The sequence below is a fragment of the Vitis vinifera genome, chromosome 4, assembly GCF_030704535.1.
Source record: "Vitis vinifera cultivar Pinot Noir 40024 chromosome 4, ASM3070453v1".
Lineage (NCBI taxonomy): Eukaryota > Viridiplantae > Streptophyta > Magnoliopsida > Vitales > Vitaceae > Vitis > Vitis vinifera.
In genome coordinates this window covers 21,931,128-21,953,080 of record NC_081808.1, presented here as the reverse complement: position 1 = coordinate 21,953,080, position 21,953 = coordinate 21,931,128, and the positions used below count along the sequence as shown (strand labels likewise).

Genomic DNA, 21,953 nt, shown 5'->3' with positions numbered 1-21,953 from the left:
TACCGCCAAAGACGAGGCCATAGATTTTGGTAAGAGAGGACATGATATTGAAATATGCATATTCGTATATAAAAACTTAGATTTCATAATAATAATCAAAAGGACTTTTAAAAAAGACTAAATATTTTCAAAAACAATTTTTAAAATTGTTTTCTCAAATTTTGTAAAACAAAAATTTGTTTTTTAAAAAAAACTTTTATATACCGTACTTTATTTTTAATCATTTTACATATTTTTGTTTTTAAAACAAATGAAAATAATTCAAAACAACTAAAAGATATTTTTTAAGACATTTTGTCTTTGTATGTGAAATATGTTTTTTTTTCACTATTTTTTTAAAAAATTGTTATCAATAAAATCTAAGTATAAAATTAATTAAAAATAATGAGATTTTTTTCCTTAAACTTTTATATGATATGATAATATTAGAATGACACTATTAGCATAATAAAATTTTGAAGCTAAATATATCCCCATAATGTGACTGATTAAATAGCACACAATCTAATATAATTATTTAATTTATTTTTAAATTAGATATTTTTTAATAAGTCTCAAAAAAATATTTTAAAATCTAACTCAGAATTAAAGAGAACATACAATTTTAAAAATTATTTAATACAAAATTACAAAAAAAAAAATGGTTAGAAGAGTCATAATAAAATTAGTACATATAACGCTAAAAGTTAGAAGAATCCATGATAAAAGTTAAATTAAATTTTTAAATTTCAAAATTAAATATATGCATGAGATTGGGGGGAATTTGAGGGGGCCATGTGCCCCGGGCCACTAGTGGTTCCGCTAGTCAACACCTCTCATCTCCTTTTCAATTATTGTTTTGACTTACCTCCTCTCTCTGACTCAAAATCAAAAAGGGATTTGATGAAATTTCAAATTATTAAGAGTCCAGTGAATTTAGCAGAAATCCTAAGTAGAGGTGAGTGAAAATAACCCTAAAAAAAGAATCAAAATCTTAATAAAAATAAGATGTAATTATGATCTAAACTCATTAATGAAAGGGAATAAGAGTAATTTCTCATCCACATTCTATCTTCTAGCGTTCCAAACATGACCTTAATAGCAAATGAGATAATACTAATACAACTATTGGCAGGACCACTTTCAATGCCTAAACATGGAAATAACTTATTCATTGAGTTTGCCATCATCACCTGGGGGTCACTTGATTATGAACAACTTTAATTCAAGAGAAGAAAAATCCCAGACAGAATCATGCAAGGTGAAAATGCCTTTCATTTCCTAATAGTTACTGAGGGTAGCGCAATGCATTTAGCACTCGAATCCATCATGAAAACCATGGGCAAGGCTTGAAGGACAAAAAGGGAGATGTGACATGGATTGACTTGAAGCAAGGATGCTTAAACAACACTACATTATCGAAATTCCTCCTTACCAAATTCACTATTAGAACCATCATCATGACCCCTTCAGGATGCCTTTCCTCCTGTATAAATACCCTTCATATCTTTGTTTAGATTCAATACAAAGAGAGCTTAGAAAGGGCTTACCATGGCTGCCATTGCTGCATTGTTGAGCTCACTTCTCATTTTTTTGGCCTCTCCACTAGGAAATGCACTGAGTTCGAACTACTACGACAAGACATGCCCAGATGTTGAGTCAACCGTCACAAATGCTGTCAGGCAGGCAGTGATGGCGGACAAAAAAGTCGCTGCTGCGCTGCTCCGAATGCATTTCCATGACTGCTTCATAAGGGTATGCACAAAATAGCAGTTTCTACATCAGAGTGATTTTGTGGTCATTTCCTTCAAACTGTTTTGACCTGCTTATTTCCCTTAATTTCGCAGGGCTGTGATGCTTCTGTCTTGTTGAATTCGGTAAACAAAAACACTGCAGAAAAAGACGGGCCAGCAAATGGTTCTTTGCATGCATTTTTTGTCATTGACAACGCAAAGAAAGCATTAGAAGCATTGTGCCCTGGAGTGGTCTCCTGTGCTGATATTTTGGCTCTAGCTGCAAGGGATGCAGTTGTGCTAGTAAGTAATAGACTAACAAGTAATACAAGTAAAATTTTGGGAAAGTAGAAATAACTAAAATCTTGCTCCCATGCAACCACAAAAATTTTTTTGACCCCATACAATACCAAGGAACACCGACTGTTTTTACAACTAAAACGACCAATAATAATGAGGGAAAGTAAACTCTTAACATGATCTACTTGAGCTATCTGAGGATATTTAATGCATCCTACAGGTAGGAGGTCCAACTTGGGAAGTTCCCAAAGGAAGAAAAGATGGAAGAATATCAAGAGCTAGTGAAACCAGTCAGTTGCCATCTCCAACCTTCAACATCTCTCAACTAAAACAAAGCTTCTCTCAAAGAGGTCTATCCCTGGATGACCTAGTGGCTCTTTCAGGTAAACAAGCAACCGCTCATCTGGCCTTGTTGTGTCATTTTCTCCTACTTACATCACAAAAATGACAATGGTAGCCTTCACCCATCTGTAGGAGGGCATACTCTCGGATTTTCCCACTGTTCATCCTTCCAGAGCAGGATTCGCAACTTCAATGCCACACATGACATCGACCCTACGATGCATCCATCCCTTGCAGCGAGCTTAAGGAGTGTTTGTCCAAAGAAGAATAATGTCAAGAATGCTGGAGCCACCATGGACCCTTCTCCAACAACTTTTGACAACACTTACTACAAGCTAATTCTCCAGGGGAGAAGCCTGTTTTCCTCTGATGAAGCTTTGCTCACTTTTCCAAAGACCAAAAATTTGGTTTCTAAGTTTGCAACCTCAAAAGAAACTTTCTCAAAGGCATTTGTTAACTCTATCATCAAGATGAGCAGCATTACTGGTGGACAAGAGATCAGGAAGGACTGCAGGGTGGTAAATTAAGGGGCACACAACTCCATTTAAAGCTTAGTCGGTTATAAGCTATGTTAGCTGGACAATCCATCAAATGGGTTGTTCTTCTTCTGCTATGGTAAAAATAAGTGTGGGAACGTCTGTTTTGATTTCAGATCAGCAAAGTTGATAATTATCTTGTTGCAACAGAATTGAAATATTACAATATACAATAGTTCTAGTTTTTTGCTTTTAAATTGCAGGATATGCTACATACTGATCTTTTATGAGCAAATTGAGCCAGGTGGATGGATAGGGAGCTGGCCTCTGTTAATGGAATTGACAAAACCTGATTAGGGTGACACTGTTGTCCCTGCCACTGAAAGTAGAACAGCTAGGTTCAAGAGCCAACAGAATTCCCACCTCAGAGAATTTGGTAGTTACACTCAATACAGAAGAAGTGCCAGAAACTTATGTCAGCTTAGGAGCTTGATCAGTCACTAGTGTATAGTGATGCTCTTAAAGCTATAGTTGAAACATAGAAAGCAAGACGAATCTCTGTGGTTAACCAAGTTCAACTCAAATCTTGACAGATACAGAAGGGAGCTGACCCATCCATTTAAATGTTCCACTTAGATAATAGAAAATACCATTCCAAGCAACCAAAATATTCCCATCTCATTAATAAAGTTCATTAAGTTAGACAAAGACTAACAACAGTTTATCAATATAAAGATCCATAAAGCAGTAATGTAATAATTCTATGGGCATGTTATCTCCCAACTTCAAGGTAAGTTCTTTAAAAGCACTAACATAATTGGAATAATATTAACTCTATAATTGCTGAATTTCAATGTCCCTCCACAAGCCACTGTGTTGAGAAAATTATTGCCTCTCTCAAACTAATATGACCTAAAGAAGTCCATAAACATTATACTCATATAAATGAACTGGAGTAAACAGTCTTCTTGTCATTAAGGAAGAAAGCATGAAAAGCGAGAAGGTAAACCAGACTGGCTATAAAACTCAAACCTACCTACAACTGATATCACCAGTATTTACTTCACTGGTTCACAATTTAGTACAATCTCAGCCAATTGAATACTACCACTCAGCCCAGATGCCTTGTCAGATGGCATGAAAGAAAAGCCATCAAGAAGCTTCACACACTTCAATCCCCATTTCACCATCAAGAACTCAATAAGATGATGCCCACTGCACAAGATAAAATGTAAAAGCAAAAGATAATACAGAAAATGAAATAATATTGTTAGGGAAACACGCATGGCAGAAATGCAAAGCTTGGGATAAAATGCGTCATGATCCAAAGCAGGTGAGACGTTACCTTCGATTGTGATAGGTTGTTATAAAGACTGATCCCAGGGTATTTTGAAGAAGGAATGTCACAGTCGCAAAAAGATCATCAAAGGCTAACCACCAGAACATGTGTGAACATTATACCTTATTTTATTGATAGAGAGAAACAGACAAGTACAGCAAATCCTACCATTTGTGTCATATAATACATCAGCTCCGAGAATAATTTTTGGCTTTAAATTGAATACAGCTGCATCCCACATTCCCCATGTAAGTCCTAGTACCTACAAGATAGAAGTAATCCACCGAAAAAACAACTCAAGGTGCAACTTGGGAATGAAGGTGAAACATTATTTCAACGTCATGCTTGTAGATGATGTGCAAATGAGGAATAGGGGCCTGCCTTGTCGAGCACCATATAGGCCCAAGCCAAGGATCTGTACCAAATGAACAATTATGATCGACCGTTTTCTTTTGAACAACCAATGAAATAAAAGGTTGGATGCCCTCTTCCAAATAAATGCATCATGTGAACAGGCAGGGAGTGTAAATGTAACGATAATGAGAACGGATTTTTACCTCACACTTCAGTTCATTTAGATCACAAACCCTTCTCATGTTATCCAACACCTGTAAATCAAAGATGATGGAGCTGTAAGAAATCACTAGCAGAAATGTTAAAAAGGGCAAAGAGCAACAAGCTTCAACAGTTTAATTAATGGCAGCCCTATTCTTAGGCTTGGACAAGAGACCTTTCTTTGACAATAAAGGGTTACTAAAGCTGGCATCAAACAGTCATATTGGAAGTAATCACCATAATCATCAAAACATTCATATAAACAAGAGATGTCGCCAATTACTGAAATCCCAAAATAACAACTTTTCAACCTAGTGTAAAGCAAAGTACCGCCATACTGGAATCCCCGCATTGAACTGATCCAAAGGTCAAGCAATAATCTGAAATTCCAGTTAATTCAAAGCATTATTATTATCTAATACCTCTAATCTGACAGCATTATCGGTAAGTGTGACATCTGAACCCAGTTTTGCCGCAACCAACCCCGGCAAAGAAGTCCCGGCACCAAGCTACAAATTATATTCTATAATCAAAAACATGAAATTCTCCTGAAAACAGCTATTCATAAAATGCATGAAGACAGCATTACATCCAACTTTTGATTGTAATTGAACATCTAAAATTACTCAAATTACAAAAATCAAAATAGTAATGACAATCAAGTCTCATTAGACTGAATGAACCAACACGCAAAAATTAATTCATTGAAAAATGGAGTTCAAATACCTCAACCACACTGGCTCCTAAAAAGCGCGATCTCTGTTGCCAAACATACTCTGCCAGAACAACACTGCAAGGCCATACGAAGAGCCCATAGTCTTCTTTCATACTCTGTCGAGTCTCGTTATAACGCAGAAAGAGTACAAATTTTAGGCTTCAAAATTAGGGTTTAAGCAAAAATTAGCAGTAAATGTTTGAATTGTGAGCTAAGGAGCACCTCGATGATGGTGATGGAGAATGCATCGCCGGAATCCCTTGCGTTCCCGAAATGGTGCCGAGATGTCGTCGTCATATGCTGATCAGACTGCGACGATGCACCGGCCGGTTCGTCTTCGTCGCTGCCTTCCATTTCGATAGCGGATACCCGATACCTCAAATTTCGTTTTTGCTTAGCTCGCTCGCACCCGATTTGAGCTTCATTATGACTCCCATTAAATTGGGCTCAAATATTTTTTGTTTCTAAATGAATTTTGAGTGATAGCGATCATCCATAGAGGAGAGGAAATGATTCCTACACCCAAACTGGATCTCCTAAAAATACGAAGGTAGATATGAAAATCTTTGTCTTGGGAAAAACTATATGCTAAAAGCTTTTGTGTTGGGAAAGATGAGAAGAAATAATTAGTAGCAATTAATTTAAGGCTTTTTCAATTTATTGATAAAAAATTATATTATTTTAATTACTTTAATAATTTAATTTATGTTTACAGGGAGTTTTTTAGTTGAGTGAAATCAAGAAATGAGGTTGGATGAAGACTTTTGTTATAGTGCATGATTATACGTCGTGGAACCAAATTTTACGAGTTTAAGTTTTTAGGAAAATTAGTGGTTTAATTACTAATGTCAAAGCCTTTATTAAAAATATATTTGACTCAATCTTGATGGAAAATACCTAGAAGAATTTTGGTTGAGGATGTTCCCGATAATCTTATTTGAGATTTCAAAAGGAGCAAAACAATTAGAATACAAATAAAAATTATAAAAAGAATTTTAGTTGAAGGGAAAGCCAAACAAGAAGATTGTGGTGCGCAGAACATGGTGCATGAAAGGAAGTAGTGGCATACGAGGAGATTGACACCTACAAGCAAGCCACGGATCATGGAGAAATCGAATATTGAGTTCATGAAATTTAATTTAAGGTAAAGATTGTTGGGAGGTGCTTCAAATTCCTATTGAAATATGTTTACTTTTGTAAAAGCAATATATATAGAATATTTCATAAGTTTATAATATGTGATTGTAATTAGGAATAAAGCAAATTGGTGAAAATATTTTTATAAATCTCGTACCTAATAAGGGGGAAAATTTATAAGAGAAATAAAATAGAGATGTGAGAAAAAGTGAGAGATAATAATGAAGCAATAAGGTATAAATGTGAGAAAGAGTGAAAGAAACACTTAGCGAAGTAAACGGGATCATGATTTATAATAAATATAAAAACGGATACCCGAAGTTTTATGTATTTTTTATCATTTAAATTTTTTTTTTCATATAATAGAATATTTTCTCTTGTCAAAATGCATGATTATTGTGGGCACCTAAAAACTTTTAAGATTTGGACCCATAACTTATATCATGCACTTTAACAATTTTCATATTAAAAGTTTAACAAAAAAATACAAGAAATAAATGAATGAATAAAGTAAAGAAAAAATAAAAGTAAATTTAAATTATATTTTTACATTATTTTAAACTCATTTCATTCTTTTTTATTATTGTATAAAAAATTAATTTAAAATACATAAACCTTCAATTAATTTTAATTATATTTTATTTTTTTTATAACTTTCTATAGAAAACTAAACATGATAATCATTTTTTTTTAAATATTTTTAGTCTTTGATACTTTCCAACCCGAACATGGCAGGAAAGTATAAGGATTTCTTTTCAAGGAATATACCATAATTTAAAAAAAAAACATAAAATATAATTCAAAGTAGTTAAAATTTATTTATTTAATTATGATATAAAATAGCTTAAATAAATAAAATAAGTTTGAAGAAAATATACAAATAATTTCTTAACTTTAAATCAATTATTTATTTATTTTATTTCCTTAGTCCCAGCAACCAAATCTAATCTCACGGTCTCAAAATGGGAAGTCGAGAGAAAATAACTTGTAAATAACAAAGGATTACATTTTCTTTTTCCAATAATAATTTATTGAGATGAGAGGTTATTAAGTGATAAATAATACTTTGTATTTCTCCACTATTTAACGATAATCGTAGGGATATTGACAAATATTCCCTTAAAAGACGTATTTAACTCACCAATATCAAAGTTTAGAAATATAAATCATATTTTCAAAATAAATCGCATGTAAAGATTTACTTATAGTATCAAATATTTTTTTTTCTATAAACCTTAAGGTTATTTGATTAAAAGGGACTTCAAAAACCCAATTTAGAAAATCTAACTCTATATTATTTTTTTCATCATATTTTAATATATATATATATATATATATATATATTAAAATAATAATTTCTTTTAAAACCTACATGTAAACATTTGAAATAGTAAAATATATTTATATAAAAAAATGTTATTTTTCAAGCAAAAACATGGGTTAGATTAACAAATTTGATGATTATTTCATTCATTTTATTCAATTAATCGAGTGTTTAGTAAATCAATTTAATAATTTAATGTTAATGTAGGGAAGACCTAGAGACACTATAGCTCCCTGAAGTTCTCGCCCCCTTAATTGAGAACGATGATTCCTTCCATTCTCTTACAAAAGATGTTCGAATAGGTGGTCCAGATACACCATCCGAAAGCTTTTATCAGTTTGGCGGTCAAGCATATTGGTATTCTTAGGCGTTTCTAAGGAATGCTTACCTCCTCTTTTTGATTGGGTCGTCGGGGGCCTTTTATAGTGTCTGAAGCCTCTTTACTTTGAAGATAGGGAGGCTCTTTGACTTTTGCAGTCATGATGGTACTCAGAGGGTGGTAGATCAATCATTATCTTGCAGGCGATTGACAAAGATTGTTGGGGGATGACTTGTCGTCTCACTTGTCTTTTCACTCTACAGGAGGCGCAGGGCAGGGCGTAAATGATTAATGATTGCCCACGAAATATGGTTAGGATCCTGTTTGGGACGACAACTATTGGGTTTGAACTGGACGTGCCACCCTTGTGAGGCCAGGATGGTCTGCCACGTGTATGTTTAGAGGTGGTCCCTACACTTAATTTAAGTTATTAAGTAAATTGAGCATGTTTTGTAAAATAACTTAATAGTGTGACTTAAAGTAAAAAAACATTTTTAAGTTCACATCTTAATTTTACCTTTTTACTCTTATTTACCATAGTTAACTCCATGATTTCTTTTTCTAATCTACAATTTCCATTATTACTTGATCTCATTTGCCTTAATTATAATTTATGATAATAAATATGTCAATTTTATAATTTAGAATTGATTTTAAGTTAATTTTATCAAACAACTTTCACTCTTAATTCTAAATCTTATTATCTATACCATAATTCTATTTGTTTGCTCATTATATATATCCAATATTATTTATGTTAAATTTGATAAAATTTTAGAGGTAGATATTAAATTTTGATTATCTTATACAAGGACAAAAATATCAGTAATTATGAATATATATTGATTTGACGGATATATTGTATATATAAAGATATATTAGTAGATATTTTGCTATAAAATATTGATGATATAAAAAGTAATGAAAATTATGAAAAATATTAAAAAAAAACTCTAAAAAATTATATAAAGAGTAAAAATAAAAATTTTAATTTTTTTAAATTGATATATATAATTTATTATATTTAATAATAATATCTTTTATATATATAGTTTGGTAATAATATATATTTTTTTATAAGTATATATTTATTATTAAATTGTATTATATATTATTAAAAAAATCGATAAAATATCGATAGTATCGATCAAATATTAAAAAATATTTGTTGATTTCGTGGATAGGAAGTATCCGATATAACCGTTATCATAATTATAATAATTAATAAATTATATAAATTTCATATTTAGGATATCGTAAATAAAAACGCCATCTTCGAGATTTTGAGCCCAACCCGATGAATAATAATCAAGGCAACAGAGCATGGCAGCAGGTGGGCCCAGGCGTCGAACAAATAGCAACAGCGCTTTACACACGTCGCGCCCAAACAATTATTATTATTATTTCTATCTCTCACTTCGCTTCACTTGCCTTCTCGTGCCTTCTCCATTTCCCCCAATCTCACCACAATCTAACTCCGATGGCCTTCGCTCACCATCTGCTTACCCGTCCTCCCAAAATCTCCATTCTCCCTTCTTCTTCTTCTTCCTCCTCATCTTCTCCTTCTATCTTTTCGCTACCTCTCTCTTCATCTTCTTCTCCTCTCTGCTCCAAAACTAGCAAGCTATCTATATTTCCCGGACTCCTCAAACTCGGCCACAGAGGTAATTGGCTTATATCTCCCCGTGAAATAACTTGATTTTGAGTGGCTTTCTGTGTTTGTTTTTGCTACTGCGTTTGGGTTCTTGTAATTGTATCTATTTCCGCGAATGAAGCAGAATAGGTTCGTGTTTTTATTTATTTATTTGGAGAGTTTTGAGGATTGAAGGAAAGTATAGATTTTCGACTGACAGTTCAGGGTTTTTATGAGAGAATCCGTGATTTCAAAGTTTGGAAAATTGCAGTTCCTGAGTGTGGGCAAATGGAGAACTTAGATGGGGTTACTTCAGGATTATTAGGTTTGAATCAACATAGTCCAGCGGTTAAGTTGAAATTCTTCTATGAAATCGAAATCTTAGGGACAGTACTATGGATGCATGTGCAATCAAGGATTATGGAATAGGTATTGGCTTTATTATAGAGGTAGGAACATGTTAGCCTAAATAAGGATGGGGAAGGGAGAAATGAACCGTAGGATCATCCAGGAAAAACTCTCAATGGCATTTCTGAATTCTGTTCCTAGTAGCAGTAGGAAATTTGCATATCTTTCTGGTCATATGAGAAACCAAGGAAAATTAAGCTTAAAGTTGATTGTGACCAATATAAGATATTTAACATTTTTGTCAACAGCCCTGAAACTAGTTCAATGGAGGGTATGCTGTCTCTCAATTGGAAATTTTTGGTTAGTTTTATGCATTTCTTTTCTTTTACCTGGAACACCGGGTTCAAAATTATTCTAAACAAACAAATGATTAAAGAAAATCTTTATGGCTATGTTTGGTTCCATGAAAGTACCCGAGAAAGAAAAAAAATGTAAAAGAAAGTTGTCTTATCACATTTAGTTTTATTATGAAAAATATGAGAGAAAATCAATTATAATTAAAATTAGTTAGAAATTTATTCAAATTATTTAACATTTATATAGAAATAAAATAGGTGAAATGAATTTGAAGTAACATATCAAAACAATTTATTGGCTTGATTACCTATAAAACTAAATAAATAAATAAAATTAATTTATAGACTTTAAATCTATTTTTGTTTTTCTTCACTTTTTTTTTCTTTTGCTTTTCCTTGTTATTTTATTTCCTTTGCATTTTCTCTCAAATTTTCTAGGAACCAAACATAGCCTATGTGTTTCCATTCATTTCTAACAAGTTTGTCTGTGGGTTAATTTGTTACTATAACTACCTTAAAAGTTTGGCTTTGCATGTGGGAACTGGGTTATCCACATGCCTCTAACTCTGAGGAAGTACGTGGTTGAACTGCCAAGAAACATCACCATTGATGTCATTAGTTGTACAGTATGTAGAAGAATGGGTAAAGCATCCAGACAGTGTCATAATCATTACTAGTGTATAAAGTCCATGCATCCCTAATGACTAATAAGTTACAATTTGAACACCTTCTTCACGAAGGGCCCAACAACATTTCCCACTAGCTACCCTTATTAATCTTATGCTAACTCTTTATTATTTAAAATTTTTAAACAATTTTTTTTTCCTTTGTTTATGTTGCTTGATATTATTTATGTACTTTGTTGTTTTACTTATGCACACTATTTGTTCGTCCTTATTATTATCATTTCAAACTATTTTTTGATTTGTTGAGGACTAGAAGTTTTCAGTCTGTTTTCATTTCACTATGGTTTGTGACTAAATGCTGTACTCATCATGTCTACTTCCGGGTGCTCTTCTCTAGGCACTCTTGATACAATTGCTTTTACCTATAAAAAAAAATGGTTTGTGACTAAATGTTTTTGCTTCAATTGTCCAGCTAAGTCTAAACCGCAAGACTCTGAAGTCAATTTAGCTGCAGAGGCCTTCACTAGTTTCAAGCACCTGCTTCTGCCAGTCACAGACCGGAATCCATATCTTTCTGAGGGGACAAGACAGGTGACCTTTCTTTAAACCTGTTAAATTTTTGCTAGATTTTTTGTAACTTGATCAAAGCATCATTTTGCCCATGTGAGCTATTTGACCTTGGGGGAATTTCTATCTTTGCATTATGGACCATTGATTCTTCTGGATTTAGAAAGGTTTGGTGTTGATTTTCTGGCGCATATCAATACAGGTCATCAGGGTGGTTCTGTATTGTTTTTATTAGCCATACTGATATCTATGTAATTATGATATTTATCATCCATATTGTGGTGCTTTATTCTTTAGCTCAGTGATCCTTAGGATAAGAGGTAGTGTACCCCAATGGTGATGTTTAACCATGTATGATACAGTAATGCAAACTGATCTTGGGAATTATGGATTCTGGGCACAGGTTTGGGAAGTTGTAGTCATTGTATCTGGTGTGGAGTCCTGAGTTGTCAGGTTTAATTCTTACCTAAGAGATCCTTTATGTGGGTTTTGCATGAGCCTATTCTCTTGTATTTAACTCGTATCATTCATGTCTCATTCTGAACCGAATAGTTTATGCTGCAGCAAATCTATTGTTGGAAAGTGTCTTGAATTCCTTTTTGGTATATATTCTTTTTGATAAAAGAACATATTATAAAATATTTTATATATTGACAATTTCTTCTGGAAATAGGTTTTCTTATAGAATAAAAGAAAGTTATTAGGAATATCTATATAAATATTTTAAATCACAAAAGAAAAAGTTTTGAGATGGAGACAAACATGTAAAGTCTATACTGAGCATTAAGGAACAATGACATCTCAGAGTGAGGATTTCCTCTATAGTACTTTGTATGGTATTAATAGAATGGTTCTCTCTCATCCATAGATGTAAGAATGGTTCTCTATAATTTTGTTCTTGCATTAAATGTTAGCATTAAACCATATACCCACATAACATGTTAGCTTAGAGTACTAATTATATCTTAGTGCCCTTGTAATGAAAATAGGAGAGCAAAGGTCTGAAACTATGGATTATAGTAAAACAGTACTTTTTCTAACTGCTTTAAGCTCCTTGGAGGGTTGTATATCTTGACTCAGTTTGTATTTCTTTAGCCATTTGCTCATTCTTGATTCTAATTTTATAACAGGCTGCAGCTACAACTGCTGCTTTAGCAAAGAAGTACGGGGCTGACATCACAGTTGTCGGTATGTGTGCCACCATTATTCATACAACATAGATGCTAGCATTGGAAACTAAGCAGTAGAGGAACCGTTTTCTTCCCTGTTACAGACCCTTTTTAGTGCAAGAATTGAAGGAATATAGAACTTTATGTTCTTTGCAGTGATTGATGAAAAGCAGAAAGAGTCTATCCCGGAGCATGACACCCAACTCTCTAGCATCCGCTGGCATCTGTCAGAAGGTTTGTATAGTTTGCATTATGCCGTGCACTAAAAGGACACATTAGTACGAGCTTTAGTCCAAAAATGCCTCAAAGGGGCCCTCTACTACATTTTTTGTGGAGCCAGCCTTTTTTTTTCTTTTTTTTTTTTCTGTACAATAAAAATACATTTTTACCCATATATATGAAATGAAAAAATTTTGAAAAATGCATCTGGGTACTGCATTTCCATGATTGCTTTTTCAACGTCTTCAGTATTTAATATCACGGCTGCATTTTTAAATATTTCAATATCTTTATTTTATTTTTCATTCTTGTAGCTGTTTTATGTATATTTTTTGAGATGAAAATATTAAAAACGCATTTGGGAACTGCGTTTTTTTATGAATTATCTTTGTTTATAGTTTTGTCATATTTATCCTATCTTATTTTTGCAATTTATTTATCTTATCCTAATAAAAATAGTTTTTCATCTTCTTTATCTTAAAAAATTTAATTTTTTTTAATACTTTAATTTTATTAATCAGTTTTTTAAAACTATTAAATTTTCAATGTAAGGTTCTTAAGAATCCAAATGGGCACGGGATTAATTCATTTTTATTTTTAATTTTTTTCCTTGAAACTAATAATATAAGAAATCAAACTGGCATTTGTGTTCTATTCATTGAGCTAATAAACAGTTATTGATTTTAAAAAAATGTTTATAAAATGGGGATGTTTTTATTGTAGCACAGACGAATATGGCACATGTCATATTGGCAGTGTGTCCAAAAACATAATAGATGAAATGAGGCAGTAGATAAGATGATTTCTTTTGGAGGGGGGGGGGGGGGGGGGGTTGTGTTTGCAGATTCTTTGGGCCAAGGCTTCTACTATGGTCCTGTACTGAGGAACTTAAGGCACAAGAGCCTTCCAGATGTGCTTTATGTATAGGCATTTTTCACAAAAATAGGTGCAAATACTAAATGACGAATGAAAAGCGGAATTTGAATGTCAGGATTTTGAAGTTCCAGATTTAGCATGTCATGTATGATGCATTTGCCATGATTTGTTAGTCAATTTATCAATTTAGATTATTCATTTATGTAAAGTATCTTTGATGAACAAAAATTGCATGAATCCAGCACTCATAACCATGTGAGAGGAATAATAGTTATACTTCAATGGTCTTTAACCCTAAATTATCAGTTCTAGCGCTCAAGTATCTTTATTATTCTGATTCTATGTAAAAAAAAAAAAGCAACACCTTCTTCCTTCTTTGGGCTTGTAAGTAGCCCTTCTTAGCTAATGGTTGTTTTCACGCAACATATTGACCATATGTATTGTATGCCTGTGGTGTGCTAAAAAGTTGTGTATATCATAAATGGGCATTTGTAGGGTTTTTCCGGTTATGGTTTATGATAATTCAATCTCTTCTTCCCTGGTTTTTACCTGTTTCTCTATCACTTGTCTGATTGTTCTTTAACTCCTACAAAAAAATGATAGGTGGATTCCAGGAATTCAGGGTGCTAGAGCGACTGGGAGAGGGGAGCAGCAAGCCAACAGCCATTATTGGAGAAGTTGCAGATGACCTGAATTTGGATTTAGTAGTTTTAAGCATGGAAGCCATTCATTCCAAGCATGTGGATGCAAACCTGCTTGCTGAGTTCATTCCCTGCCCTGTTTTGCTTTTGCCCTTATAAAATTCCTGTCCCTGCTCTTTCCAAAACCAACTCAGGGGCTGCACCTTGGCTGTATAAATGCGGAGATGTCCTTAGACAGACTTTGTGAATTGTCCCTCCTATTCAGTTTTTGTTCTATGCCTATTTAGGTTTCATTATGGTGATTTTCTTCTCTTGAAATGACTCTTTTTAAGTGTCCTGCAAATGGGCAGTATGCCTTCTGAATTGGATCAGGTTTTGGAGTGGCAAAAATGCAGGGTCAGGAAAATGTTTATTGAACTTAACGAAATTAGCCTAATTTCTTAAATCGTGGTTGGAGATTTTCTCCCTCCAGTTATGTCTAAAATTTATTCATTCTTTTCAATCTGCCATCTCAAGTTAGACATTAGCACCATCAGATACCCAAAAAAAATACAGTATGACAGCACTGCAAGAGCCATAACTCTCCGTCTTTCCTTCTCACCAATGGGGATGTTGCAGGATACTTTTTTCTATGGTAACTGGGATGTGCACTTTAAGATTATGGCCATGTCATGTCAATCTCACAAAACCCCACTCCGGGATGCATCTGCATTAACTACCTGCTCAAACACCCAATTAACAGAACTCTCTCTGACTCAAAAGTGAAAGGAGAAAAGAAAACCTTTGTCTAAGGTGTGTAGTGAGCAGAGTATAGCCTCCCTGAGCCCACCTTTCACTGCCAAACACTGCTCAGTTTCATCTCTGCAGCAAAGAAGACAAGTCTGTTATGCAGCTCTAGGAAGGGAGTAGGACTAGGACCAGACCGAATCTAAGGGTAAATTTCTTAAGAGAAATTTAATGCCACCGCCCATCTGCTTTCCACACATTCCATTACTTAAACTGTGCTGCTTCCCCCACTTCTCACTTGGAATCACTCTCTGAGAGAGGGGGAGGGAGCTCTGGTTTTATAAGATGAAGGCTGAAATGACCATGGGCGTGGAAGAAAAGAGGGAGACCAAGAGGAGGCGTTTGAAATGTGAGCCCATTGTATATGGTCCTCCTCTTCATCATCTCCATAATCCTTGATGACTGAATGGCTTCTCTGTTTATTACAACATGGGTTTGTCAACCTGAAAAGAGAGCTCTCTTTCCATATATCCAAAGCAAATGCATCAATGATTCTCTCCCTTTTTTTTCTTTTGTTTTGGTATTTTGTAAGAAGAACAATGTATAAAGGCCATTGCCCATTTTGCAACTGGAGGTTCTGGTCTTCTTTCTCTTCCGTTCCTTTATATTTCCTCTAGCCTGCTTCTCCTCCTTCGACATACTCCATTACAAAAAGTTGATTTTGGTTTGTTTCTCAATGTGTCTCTTTTGTTTGGTGCGAATGAGAATCACTTCTTCTGTATACTTGTCTATGAGGCCTTTATGGCCCGGCCCAAACAACAATCTGATAAAAGGTTCTGGGCCTCCAGTCCATGGAAGAAAAAGTTGGATTCTTTGACGGAAAGGAAGAAGAAAGGAAGCAAACACTTTCCCTTTTTTCCCCCTTCCAAAATGTCCCTTTCAATGGGCCCTTAGACAACCTCAGAAGATTCCTGTTGCCTTCCTGGTTAAGATTTTTAATAAAATAAAAATAGGAAAGATAATGTTTGAAATTTGGGCCTTTTCCACAAAATAATTAGGAAAAAGGAATTGGAAGATGGGCATTTGACATTCATGGGCGGATTCCTCAACAATAATTAAAAAACCGGGGCCATTGAATTGTATATTCTAAGTAGAGACCCCCACTTGGCCCTTTACTTTTTACTATTGTATTCATTTTGTTCATAATATTTTTGACTTGGAGATGGTAGGTTGAGGTATTTGAAAGAAGGCCTCAAAAGAATTTAATTAAGGATTTTTTTGACCCTTTTCAATACCACTACAAGGATGGTGGGATGACAATAAACAATAGTGAAAAACTTATTCCTTGCTTTTTCAAATTGGGATGATATTTATTTGTTTATTTATTTTTTAGAGGTATGTTTGGATTGACTTTTGGAAATAAAAAAAGACATTTTTTAAAGCCTGAAATGAGCTTATGCCTATGTTTAGTAATTTTGGTATGAGAGTTTTTTTGCTTAAAAAATAGTGGTTAAGTACACTTTATCCAAATCCTTTTGCATCATTTACACTATCTACTCTTATATTTAAAATCCATTACTCTGCCCCTTAATTTGTTAAAGAGTAATATTTTCCTTGCAAAGGTGAATGAGTAATTAATTAAATGAAGAAATAAGTTTAAATCAAGAAAAACATATGTTATTTAAGTTTAAAATTAACTCATTTTTATAATTGTATGTCAAAATTATGAATAATCATATAAATATTTATCTAAAATAAAAATTAGTGGTTACAATATTTCAAAATGCAAAAGAGAAAATACTTCGACCCAAAAGACTTCTAGTCTTGATGGGAAGTAAAGTCTTGGTGTATAAGGAAATAGAGTCCTAAAGCATGAGAACTCGAGATTGACTTCGAGTCTCAATGGGAAGCAAAGTCCTAATGCAAAAATTTCACTTCGAGATTGCTAATTTAAAATTGATTTTACTTAAATTTGTATTTCTTTTTTTTAATTTATAGAGTGTTTGCAAATGATGCTTAAGTTTTTAACAAGTTTATGGAAGACATTGGATTTCAAATGTTAGGTAGCAAGTGTAAAACAAGCAAAAATAAAAAAAATAAAAATTGAAGAGGTAAAAATGTATTTAACACAAATAGGGTTTTAATAGGATAGTAAGGAAAATATTACTTCTTGTAGATTATTATTAATATTATTATTTCTGCTTTATGCTTTCTTTAAAATATTAGCTTTAGTTTTTAAAGTTCTAATCAAAGTAAATAATAATAATAATTAAAAAAAAAAACTCAAAAGAAGGTTAAAGTATATTCAAATTAATATTCTTGAACTAAAAAAAAGAAAATAAATGTGTTTTATATCTCAATTTAAAGATAAAAAAATTAAAATGAAGTAAAAGTAATTGTTAAAGCTCATTGGGTAACTTAAAGCCCAAGGGAGACTCTAAAAAAGGGAAAAGCTTATTGGATATCAAATAAATGAAGTAATATATATATGGTGTGAGTCATTTGTTTGAAAAAAACCCAAATGGGGGAGTCCAAAAAAAAGGCAAGTTCATATCACCCATTAATTTGATGGGGGTGTTTGCCTGCAATTAAGGAAACAAATGAGTTGGTTCTCACAAGACTCCTATGTTGTCTTGTTGTGCCTGGCCCCATTGGGTAGTCTGCAGTTTGCTCCATCCCTCAAACAGTAGTTTCCAATAAGAGAGCAAAAAAGACCCAGAGGATATGAATTTTGTATACTCCTTTGCCCAGGAGGGGGGTTGCAGAGAAAGCCAACCCGTCTGCTTCTCAATATTCTTGAGCCTGTTTGACATTTGTATTTTTTTAATTTTTTTGGTTTTTTTTTTTTTTTGGGGTGGGGAGCTGCAATGTTATGTCCCCTTCTGATTCTTTTTAATTTTGACCACTGGACTTTGCAGAAAGTCCAATAATTTTAGCCCTCTCATTACGTCACCTCACTCCTTTGTAATAAAGCCAAGGTAATCTTCAAACAGGTCTTAAAATAGTGTTGAATAAAAGTTTTTGAGATGTTAATTTGGGTGGTTAGGATGATTTAGGTTGCGTTTGGTAATTGGCATCAAGAATCGGTCCTTTTTTTTTTTTTTGGAATAAAAAATGTGAAAATATGTTTGATTTTTCAAAAACAAGTTTTTGATAATTGTTTTAAAAATAAAGGGTCTATTTGACAACTGTTTTTTAAAACAAAAAAAATTGGAAAACATGTTTGACATCTAGAAAACTATTTTTTATTTTCTGTTATAAAAAATAAAAAATAAGATGTTTTCAGATAATATTTTTTTAGTTATTTTCATTTGTTTTTTTAGAGCATGTATAATGATTAAAAATAAAGTTCTAAATATAATTTAAAAATATTAAAAATAGGTTAAAAACATTCTAGATTCAAACAAACTTTTATTTTTTAGAACATTAAAAAATAGTTTTCAAAATCAGTTCTTAAAAACTATTTTTTAAAACTACTTTTTAAAAAAAGTTACCTAACAAAGCTAAAGTGTTTGTTGTTAAGAATATATTTTAGTAGTTTTTGACTTGTTTTTGAAGATTTACTTGAAAGAATAATAAGTATACTAAGTGTAAAAAATAATTGAAAATAAAATACTATAAAAAAAAAGTTATTTTTAAGAAACATTTTCAAACATTGTTTTTCAAACTCTCCGACTAGACTTTTATTTTAAAAATATCAAATATCAACCAACTGTTTTGAAATATGCTTTAAAAATATAGCTCCAATCACATACTTAAATTTTTTTGGTTGAATGAATGATTTCAATTGGGAAAGTCAAATTTGGGGTAGGTATGGGATTTTATTTTTAAACAATAAAACCACTTTACATCAAAGATATATAAAATAAAATAATTTTATTTATTAATTATTTTAAAATATTTATAAAAATTTAAAATACAAAAAATTATTTAAAAAACTTAGGGCTTAATAACTGTTTGCCAGAACAATTTTATGTTCTTTAAAATAAAAAAAAAATTTGAGAATTAAAAACTGTTTTTTATTTTTTGTTCTTAAATATATTTTCGAAAAACATCTTTTAGTTATTTTATATTATTTTTATTTGTTTTTTGAGGGTTATTTTAAAAATAATCATACAAACATATATAATAATAAAAAATAAAGTATTGAATATAGAAATTATTTTAAAAATATATTAAAAATTGGTTAAAAACATTATAGGTTCCAAACAGATTTTTGTTTTATAAAATATTAAAGAATAATTTTTAAAAATTATTTTTTAAAATCGTTTTTGAAAATAGTTACCAAACCCGCCTTAGGTTTTTTTTTTTTGTGTACTTTCATTATATTTTAACTCATTCAATTCATATATAGTTGCCTTCAAAAGTAGGTAAAAAATAATCTCAAAATAATAAAATAAAATTGATGGCATAGGGAGGGTGGGGCAGGCATGTATAAAAAAGGGGGGAGGAATTGAATGGTAGCTAAGATTCATGCATTACCAAGGCCAAGTCTAGGCATGAAAATGACTTGCAACCAATCAACACATCCCAAAGATAAAGATGAAAGGGACCATAAAGTTATGTGGGTTGTGGAGAAAACCAAAAGCAACAATTAATTCCATTCCAACCCTTTCAAAGTGTTTCCAAAAACATGCTTCACACCCTCCCATGTCATGAAACGTGTTGGAAGGTTTTGAGAAATGCTTTGAGAATGTTTGTGGAAGATTCCTTTTTGTTGAGAACAAAATTATGATTTTTTTTTCCTTTTTTGTTTTAATAGTTTTTTTATTTTATAAATATTATGATTAGAAAATTGGTAAATTTATTTACTCAAATTTTTTATTCATCCATTTAAAAAATAAATAAATTTTGTTTATGAAATGACCATATAATATATATATATTAATTTTATGGAAAAAAAGATAATTATTCAATTTATGAAAATTTTATTTATATAATTAACACTTGCAAATAATAAAGTGCATAAAGTACTTACATTGAATAAAAAAGTGGGACAAGTGGGATTTTTGGTGGGAGGTTATTAAAGATGAAGAAGGCCAGCAAGGTCTATTAGTAATGTAATATAATTAATATGTACAAACTAACTTTGAAGAGTAAAAGCCTAGAAATAATATGTACAAAAGAGGGTCTCTAGGGGTTCTTCTTTTGGAGGAACCACCTTCTCCCAATGTAAGAAAAGAAAAGTAAGGTTGTGTTTCGTTCTCGAAAAATTTAAGGGAAAATGTAAAAAAAAAGAAAATAGAAAGGAAAAATAGAAAGAAATAAAATGTGAAGGAAAAATAAAAATAAAATTTAAAATTAATAAATTATTTTTATTATGCTACTTGGAAACTTATTTCACATTTTTTTTTATCTTTTATGTAATAAATAAATAATTTAAAAATATATAAATCTTAAACTAATTTTTATTATATTTTATTTTATTTTTTCATAGTTTCCATAGAGAAACCAAATATGAGAATTTTTTTTAAAATTTTTTTTTTCTTTCCTACTTTCTGGAAACCAAATATAGCCTAAATGAATTGATAATGCCACAACATAGAAGCTTTGCTCACTAAAAGAAGTTTGATTGCTTTAGAAGACATTTGAAGGATGAATAAAATGATAAATACAAACCTTTCCTTTCCTTTCCTTTTCACAGTTGATATAAGAAAACCACACTTCGATTTTAGGACTTAATTGTTTAACAGAATAATGACTAATCAATTAAACCCTTCACTTATGGAAGGTAGCCATTAATAAACCTCTATTTTTCACCAACAATGATTATGATTATTGGAAATCAAAATGACTTGGCTTTTAAACCCATTGATTATGATTTGTGAGAAGTCATTCAAAATGGTTTTCATGTTTAAAAAAAAAAAAAAAAACTCAATTAAATGCAAAGTCTTTTATTATCTTTATTGTGTTATACATGGAAATAAGTATATAATATATAGTGTGTCAATGTGAATCACTTGAAGAGATATGGAGGTTGTTTAAAATCACTTATGAGAAGAAAAAAAAACATTTTAGTGCATAGCTATGAATTGTTTAAAGTGAAATATAATGAAATGATTATTGAGATGTTTACTAGGCTCATGACATCATCTATGGCCTTCAAGATTTGGAAAAGGTGCATACCAAAGTGGAGAAAGTAATAAAAAAATTGGGATCTTTGCCTAAGTAATGGAAAACTAGGGTCATTACAATACAAGAAGTTAAGGACCTCACCAATCTTTCACTTAAGTAACTTATCGAGTTTCTCATGACTCATAAAATCATAATGAAAAGACTAAGAAGTAGAAAAAAGAAAAAGAATAGCATTGTCCTCCAAACTTTTATAATTGGAGAGAGTTAAGATGAAGAAAGTGAAAAAGCTGATGATCTTGCTCTAATTGCAAGAAAAAAAAATCATTAAGTTAAGAAAATAGTAAACGAAGAAAGCCTTAATCAAGAAGGGAGTCTACAAACATGGATAAGGAGAAAATGAAATCTTCATGATGTGAATTAGTGCTTATGATACTTACTAATGTTGAGATAGAACCCTTAAAAACATGACATGATGTAATAATATGAGTTTTGAGTTTC

The 21,953-nt window shown here is 31.9% G+C and overlaps 3 protein-coding genes across 5 annotated transcripts; 2 read left to right on the top strand and 1 right to left on the bottom strand.

Moving 5' to 3' along the window:
- Positions 1–1,120: 1,120 nt before the first annotated feature.
- LOC100262571 (uncharacterized) lies at positions 1,121–6,067 on the bottom strand. 3 transcript variants are annotated; one of them, XM_059736468.1, is made up of 8 exons: positions 5,662–6,067; positions 5,451–5,555; positions 5,147–5,233; positions 4,727–4,777; positions 4,338–4,431; positions 4,176–4,260; positions 3,867–4,045; positions 1,121–1,992 (listed from the first exon to the last, which is right to left on the bottom strand). In XM_059736468.1, exons 1-7 carry the CDS (start codon positions 5,791–5,793, stop codon positions 3,889–3,891), a joined length of 711 nt encoding a protein of 236 aa, XP_059592451.1. In that variant the 5' UTR covers positions 5,794–6,067; the 3' UTR covers positions 1,121–1,992; positions 3,867–3,888. The 3 variants fall into 3 exon arrangements, with proteins under 3 accessions (XP_059592451.1, XP_010647131.1, XP_010647132.1); XM_010648829.3 differs by lacking the exon at positions 1,121–1,992 and adding an exon at positions 3,645–3,742 and having other exon boundaries at positions 5,662–6,050; XM_010648830.3 differs by lacking the exons at positions 1,121–1,992; positions 5,147–5,233 and having other exon boundaries at positions 3,645–4,045; positions 5,662–6,050.
- On the top strand, positions 1,531–3,087 carry LOC100267732 (peroxidase 64). Its single transcript, XM_002277576.5, has 4 exons — positions 1,531–1,734; positions 1,827–2,015; positions 2,233–2,395; positions 2,487–3,087. Exons 1-4 carry the CDS (start codon positions 1,531–1,533, stop codon positions 2,879–2,881), a joined length of 951 nt encoding a protein of 316 aa, XP_002277612.2. The 3' UTR covers positions 2,882–3,087.
- A 3,458-nt stretch (positions 6,068–9,525) lies between the features above and the next one.
- Positions 9,526–14,972, top strand: LOC100248935 (uncharacterized). Its single transcript, XM_002277743.4, has 5 exons — positions 9,526–9,883; positions 11,655–11,773; positions 12,880–12,937; positions 13,075–13,152; positions 14,617–14,972. The coding sequence occupies exons 1-5, from the start codon at positions 9,700–9,702 to the stop codon at positions 14,811–14,813; spliced, it is 636 nt and encodes a 211-aa protein (XP_002277779.1). The 5' UTR covers positions 9,526–9,699; the 3' UTR covers positions 14,814–14,972.
- The last annotated feature ends 6,981 nt before the right edge of the window (positions 14,973–21,953 follow it).

Coding starts and splice junctions, on each gene's coding strand:
- LOC100267732 (XM_002277576.5), top strand. CDS start 1,531: ATGGCTGCCATTGCTGCATTGTTGAGCTCACTTCTCATTTTTTTGGCC. Junction 1,735..1,826: donor TCCATGACTGCTTCATAAGG/GTATGCACAAAA, acceptor TTAATTTCGCAG/GGCTGTGATGCTTCTGTCTT. Junction 2,016..2,232: donor CAAGGGATGCAGTTGTGCTA/GTAAGTAATAGA, acceptor TGCATCCTACAG/GTAGGAGGTCCAACTTGGGA.
- LOC100262571 (XM_059736468.1), bottom strand. CDS start 5,793: ATGGAAGGCAGCGACGAAGACGAACCGGCCGGTGCATCGTCGCAGTCT. Junction 5,234..5,450: donor TAGGAGCCAGTGTGGTTGAG/GTATTTGAACTC, acceptor TATAATTTGTAG/CTTGGTGCCGGGACTTCTTT. Junction 4,778..5,146: donor ATAATGCTGTCAGATTAGAG/GTATTAGATAAT, acceptor TTTGATTTACAG/GTGTTGGATAACATGAGAAG.
- LOC100248935 (XM_002277743.4), top strand. CDS start 9,700: ATGGCCTTCGCTCACCATCTGCTTACCCGTCCTCCCAAAATCTCCATT. Junction 12,938..13,074: donor GGCTGACATCACAGTTGTCG/GTATGTGTGCCA, acceptor TGTTCTTTGCAG/TGATTGATGAAAAGCAGAAA. Junction 13,153..14,616: donor CCGCTGGCATCTGTCAGAAG/GTTTGTATAGTT, acceptor AAAAAATGATAG/GTGGATTCCAGGAATTCAGG.